We start from the raw sequence: 5644 nt of genomic DNA, 5'->3' as shown, positions 1-5644 counted from the left end.
GCATTTTGTGCCGCAATCCACTCAAGCGAGAAGGGGCAGAGCACACCAGCCGGCTGCCCTTCCGCAAGCAGGAGGAGGAGGGACGCCGCCGCACTGGCCCGCTCCCCCTCGCAAGTTGAGCCCCCTTTCGCCAAGCCGTTGTAACTAAAGTAAAGACCGCGCGACACCGCCATCCGCGCGGAGATGCCCTGTAACCGCACGTGTGCTCAAGACGCATCCGTGCCGTGGACGCCAAAAAGAGGACACAAAATAATACTTCCAATTGCCGCGCCAAGGCGCACTGCTCTCCTCTTCAAAGGCGTCACCCCGCAACGAGGCAGTGTCCGTGCAGGCACCAATGCGTTGGAGCAAACCCTCGGCGAATGCGAGCAAGAGAAGAAAAAAAACGGCCCACCTCGACGCCTGCGCCAGCCGGAAGCAGCAGCGCACAACAACCGTGTGACGCCGCACCCGTGCCGAGGCAAGTCGCGGAGTGCCCACGATTCTTTTTTTAATGTCATGCATCCGCGCTCTCCCAAAGGAGTCCTGCAAGCGCCGCGAAGCCACAACCGACAGGCGTCAGAGGTAAGAAAAGAAAACAGGGTCGCCCAAGGAGGTTCTCTCAGTAGAAAAACGAGCATGAGTCGGCGCATCGCCTTGAAAAAGAAAATAAGAATGCGTCGTCAAGCGGATCTCCAAAATTGCTATGAGGCAGAGAAACTTCGAGGCGTCAACCTTCAGCGCAGCCATTGTGCATCCCCTCGGCGTTCCCTTTTTTTATGTGTGTGTGCAAGTGTGTGGGAAACCGTCGGACAGCCCGTAGACTCAGTCGGTAGCACAGTGGAAACACGAAGCTGCGCACGTTTTGTGTAGCGGCGTCGCGGCCAAATAATTTGCTGCTAGCGGCAGCGTGCTGGCTGTCCCCGTTGCCCTTTGCCAGCCGTCGACAGAGACGCCCACTGCGAACGCGGCCGCAGACTCGAGTCGGATGCGGCGGGGTCTGCGCATCCAAAAGCAGCGTCGCCCGGAAGCCGATCGTCGGCGTGTTGCCGGGGTTCAACGAGGGCGTGCACCCGCACACCCCAGAAACTGCGCGCAAAAAAGCCTCCTCAACCCCGTGCGGGTTGCCTGTTCCCGACACCACAACGCCCCGCGCCGCGTTGAGCTCCCCGTCACGGACGCAGGAGGCCAACGTCGTCGCCGTGCGGAACTGCGGGGCGGCCCCGCATCCTCCGAGCCGTCCGCCACACTGGCGGGTGCCTCGGGCAGGAGAAGAAGCGCCTGCGCCCGGGAGGGGGTGCAGGCGGCACTGCGAAACCACCGCCTCGCCGGGGCCAATTGCCGCCTTCCACCGCGGCGTCATTGGGAACACAACTCAAGTAACGCAAGAAGCAACAGGGGAGCTGATAAAGACGCGGCGGCATCCACGGCGCCCCATCGGGTCGCAGGTTCCAAGTGCAAATTTCCGCAACTACGTCAACGGCCCGCGGTGACGCTGCCCCGCAAACGCACGTGTGTCAAAAGCAGAGAAAGCAGTCACCACCCAAATACTCTTTTATTGCCGCTGCCGCCGCAGCTTTGTTTATTCCCGCGGCAGGTGGAGAGAAACACGCAAAAAAAATTGCGGCACTCACGATCGCGGGCGCAAACCCCTCCCCCATGCACGCACAAGCATAACCAAAACGAAAAGAAAAACGAAAAAAAAAAACACGTCGCGCGAAGTTTTCTCCGCGTACTGTCGTCGCTTGCAAACTATTTCTGTCAGGATTTCACTCGTTAATGGGGAAGCGGGAGAAGAAAGAAGTAAAAGTAAATGGTCAGCTTCGCGAAACTGGGGACCCAGACGCACGGTCCCGTTTTATTCCCGTCCCCCACGGAAGCGTCCGCGCACTCGCCCGGCCCAGCAGCCAAAACAAAACATGAAGAAAAACACACTAATATTTAAAAAAAACACCATCTACGTTACCTGCTACGGTGGCACAAAGACCGGCAAACACACAATTTGTTTGCGACTAGGCCAAAACCGGTAACCGACTCTTTTTTTTTCCTTTTCTTTTTTTTCCTTACTGTTGTTTTGGCTCACCCTCCAACCGCAGGCGCAGCTGCAGCGATGCGCCGCGCCTCCCCGAACTCGATAGGGTCTCCTGCTTCAGAGCCTATTCCTCTCCTTCTTTCCTTCGCGCGCACTGTATTTGCCCCGTGCCGCGTCCAGGCAGGCGTTGCAGAGAGCGACTCAATGATCCTGCACGACTCCAAAAATGGAGGCGGTGGTACCAAAAACGACCGCCACAACACCAGAAAGGAGCAGAAAATACGTGGCGAGGTAGTGTGACCAGCCGACACTCTTCCGGGTCCAGTTCCCAGCGTACATGTAGAAGAGCGAGGGGAAGATGAAGCCCAAAAACCCACCGCAGAGGCTCCCCACAAGACTGAAGACAATGGTGATGCTGGGGATAAATAGTCCTAGCAAGAGGGCAATGATAGAGAGTGCGGTGCAGCACACGGCGTTCTTCCAGAAGGGCATGGTGGTGACATGCCACCCAATGCAGTGGTACACGGAGTCCCGCGAAGGCTGCATGCATATGGCAAATCCGACGCAAAGCTTGAAGGCGAGACCGGCATACGCGACGGCAACCATGGGATCCTCGCGGACATTGTAGTAGAGCAGAATTGAATCGGTGATGCGGTCACCAAAGTCTGCATACCCAAAGAAGCCAGCCAGAATGTAGAGGAGGCAGCACACAACCATACTAAGTGCGGTGTCCCGTGCCATGCGTCGGGGCGCTGGTTTTCGCATTTCTGCGTATACCTCAAGGCAGTTTGTTTGGCACAAGAATGCAAAAATAAAGAGCGAGAATCCAACGATGACGCCGTTGCCTGAGCGAAAGAGTTTCAGTTCATGGCGCGGTTTTCCCTGCTCAAACCCTCGCACGGCGTGCACCACAATAGTGAGGACGAAGAACATCATAAAGGAGACACCCACGACCGAGGCGTAGCGCAGGGAATTGATTTGCTTTGGAATCGAAAGCGGCAGCATCACACAGGCCCATATCACTATCACCAGGCAGCGCTTTCCCCAGACTGTTCGCAGGAACGGGGTCAGGGAGGGATCGTCCAGAATAGGGGTCAGCATGTCGCCCACGGAGATCACGTAAGAGACACACGACCCGAAGCAAAACATCCACATATTGAAGGCCGCCCAGAAGTCCCACCCACGCCCCAGCAGGCCGCGCGCCAGCTTCTCATACCCCTGAAACCCGGTCTTCTCAACCACCAAAGCCAAGATGTAGGTTGAGTACACCGTCGCCGCGGAGATGAAAACAAGAATAATCAGGGACAGCACAATGCCTGTGCCGTTGAACGCGGATGGGAGAGTGATGATTCCAGAACCAAGCGTCACCGAGGCAAGGTTGTAGGCGCCGGAGAGCATGCCGCCATGAGAAATTATATCACAGTACGGGAATTTGCGCTTCCGTCTCCCATCACTATCCACCATGCGGGCCCCTTCCTCTTCGCCGTTTGTCGCCGCTTGCGCCGTAAACTCCGGCTCGGAGTTTACCAGTGCATACTCCGCGCCTTTCCGCAACTCAACCCCTTGCATCTCTGATTCGCCCTCATAAGCAATTTCGCGTTCCTGTGGCATTTGTGCGTGTGAGCAAAGCCTGCTCTTTTGTTTTCTTTTGTTTTTTTTCTTTTTCTTGCTTCGGTCCTTTTCCTTTCTGCCCAACCTTGTTTCTCCCCCGTTCATGATCCCCCCCCCGTTTACAAGCGGCAACGGCACAAGAAGCAGAAGATTAAACACACGCACACGCACACACACGTATACAATATATATAATTCATACCAGCTAGCGGCAGTCGTATGCGGAGCTGGAGAACTCACACAGACGCAAAGGCAATGTTTGTGTATGCGTGTATGTAGACATATTCACAGATGAAGCTCACACAACTACATTTCCGACTGTACATGCGCCGGCTCTCGGAGAAACAGAAGCGGCGGAGCTGTTGGGCAGACGCAGCTAAACAGCGTGTTGATGCGTCTCGCCACGTAGTCTTGAATAGCCTGGCGATCCCTTACATCGGCCACAGACAACAAACGCTCAACGTTGTCAGAGAAGCTGGCGGTGTCGTCTGCCACGCCAAGAATTTGGCTCACCTGCATCAGCGCCTCCAGAACGACCGAGCGAACAGCGGCCTTCGTGTCCGCATCTAAAAGGAAACCCCGCGTGGCTCTACTGGAGGCCTTTTCCAGCTTGGACTGTTGATATTGTCCACTAAGTTGCACAAGATGCTGACGTCGCAGCGACCAAAGCTCATTCTTGTACGCTGCAAGCTCCGTGGCGCTAACCTCCAAATCCCGTTGCGCCGCGACGGTCAGAAGCGCCAAACCATTTTCCTCATCCGGCTCTGTCAGGCCCGTAATGGTGTTGGGAGAGTTGGGCACCACGGGCGGCGTGGCCGCGTGGGCGGCGCCTGGGGTGGTATTGCCCGTCGCTGCGAGGAGCCGGATATCGTTCTCCCGCACGGCGGCGGTCAAGGAGCTGAGTTCGTCCCTAAGCTGCTTCTGCCGCCTGATGCAGAGCTGCTGCTTCTGCAACTCCAGCGCAATCGTGCGCTGCAGCGCGGTCCTCTGCTCCGCGATCGTCGTCGTCTTCTTCTCGAGGACGGCGGACCTCCCCTGCACCTTCAGAAGCTCCACAATGAGCTGCGACATCTCCTCCTGCTGATGTACTTTGTCCCCCAACTCCTCCACGGACAGCTTTGTCATTTCACTAACCCCCCGTTCCAGGCGTTGGACAATCGAGCGAAGCATCTCATCCTGCTGTCGCCGTGTCTCGTATTGCATATCGGCCATGAGAACAACGTGCTCTCCGTGCTCGGTGAAATACCGCCGCTCCGCTTCACGGCACTTTTGCTGCGTCGTCTGCTGTTCGAGAAACGCCGCCTCCACCTCATTGTCCTTGACGGCGAGGTTGGTCAGCGTCTCAAGCATCCCACACTGCTCGGTAAAGAAGTCCGCCGCCAACTCATCCATGTCCTCCAAGAGAGTGAGACGTGCATCCGATAATTCAGTTATGAGGTTCAGCGCCGTCGTGGTGACCTTCTCCCGGCTTCGCCGGGCCTCCTCCTGCTCGTTTTCCTTCAGCAGCTCGAAGTCCTTGGCCTCCTCCTGAACGTTATTGGTGCTCTCCATCGTTTGCCGCAGCGCCGCCTCCGCCTCCAGGAACTGGCGCCGCGCACGGGGGGCAAGCAGGTGCCGGGGCCGCCCCGCGAAGGCCGTCCGCGCCGCCTCGCCCGTGCCGCTGAAGCCCTTCTCCCCCTCGAAGCACGCCCGGGTCGCGTCCAGCAGGGAGCCGTCCATGAAAGAGGGCTTATCGTCCACCTCCTTCACGCGGTCCCACAGCATGTCGGCCTCCAACTCATCGCCGGTCGGCTCCGGCGCCACAAGCTGCAGCGGGGCATTCTTCCTTCCCTTCCGTGGCATCCGGCCTCCCCTGCGCCTCGTCCCTTCTCTCCCGTCCCGGCGGAAGCGCGCGAAGGAGGTGGGGAGGATGTGAGGCAAAAATAAAAAACAAAAAGTGCAGTGAGGGAAAAGGCGCCATTAAAACCGCCACATTTCCAAAGCAAAAATAAAAATAAAAAATAAAACAGCAAGACGCCTCCCA

General features: G+C 57.3%; 4 protein-coding genes across 4 annotated transcripts, besides 4 other annotated features; all 4 read right to left on the bottom strand.

Moving 5' to 3' along the window:
* Window positions 1-144: 144 nt before the first annotated feature.
* Window positions 145-504, bottom strand: Tco025E_08063 (uncharacterized protein; the record flags this gene model as incomplete). Its single annotated transcript, XM_029374920.1, has 1 exon — window positions 145-504. One exon carries the CDS (start codon window positions 502-504, stop codon window positions 145-147), a length of 360 nt encoding a protein of 119 aa, XP_029224941.1.
* A 205-nt stretch (window positions 505-709) lies between these two features.
* Tco025E_08062 (uncharacterized protein) lies at window positions 710-1342 on the bottom strand (the record flags this gene model as incomplete). Its single annotated transcript, XM_029374919.1, has 1 exon — window positions 710-1342. One exon carries the CDS (start codon window positions 1340-1342, stop codon window positions 710-712), a length of 633 nt encoding a protein of 210 aa, XP_029224940.1.
* Window positions 1343-1654: 312 nt separating this feature from the next.
* Window positions 1655-1687: a microsatellite.
* A 329-nt stretch (window positions 1688-2016) lies between these two features.
* Window positions 2017-2040: a microsatellite.
* Window positions 2041-2212: 172 nt separating this feature from the next.
* Window positions 2213-3622, bottom strand: Tco025E_08061 (putative amino acid transporter; the record flags this gene model as incomplete). Its single annotated transcript, XM_029374918.1, has 1 exon — window positions 2213-3622. One exon carries the CDS (start codon window positions 3620-3622, stop codon window positions 2213-2215), a length of 1410 nt encoding a protein of 469 aa, XP_029224939.1.
* Window positions 3623-3645: 23 nt separating this feature from the next.
* Window positions 3646-3698: a sequence feature (A-rich).
* Window positions 3699-3777: 79 nt separating this feature from the next.
* Window positions 3778-3799: a microsatellite.
* A 128-nt stretch (window positions 3800-3927) lies between these two features.
* On the bottom strand, window positions 3928-5463 carry Tco025E_08060 (putative glutamic acid/alanine-rich protein; the record flags this gene model as incomplete). The annotated part of the gene is made up of 1 exon (XM_029374917.1): window positions 3928-5463. The coding sequence occupies one exon, from the start codon at window positions 5461-5463 to the stop codon at window positions 3928-3930; it is 1536 nt and encodes a 511-aa protein (XP_029224938.1).
* Window positions 5464-5644: the final 181 nt, after the last annotated feature.

Source organism: Trypanosoma conorhini, assembly GCF_003719485.1.
Source record: "Trypanosoma conorhini strain 025E chromosome Unknown Tco_14.4_contig_00691, whole genome shotgun sequence".
In the NCBI taxonomy this organism is placed as follows: domain Eukaryota; phylum Euglenozoa; class Kinetoplastea; order Trypanosomatida; family Trypanosomatidae; genus Trypanosoma; species Trypanosoma conorhini.
Note: the sequence above shows the minus strand (reverse complement) of the source record. Positions and strands in the feature narration are given on the sequence as shown.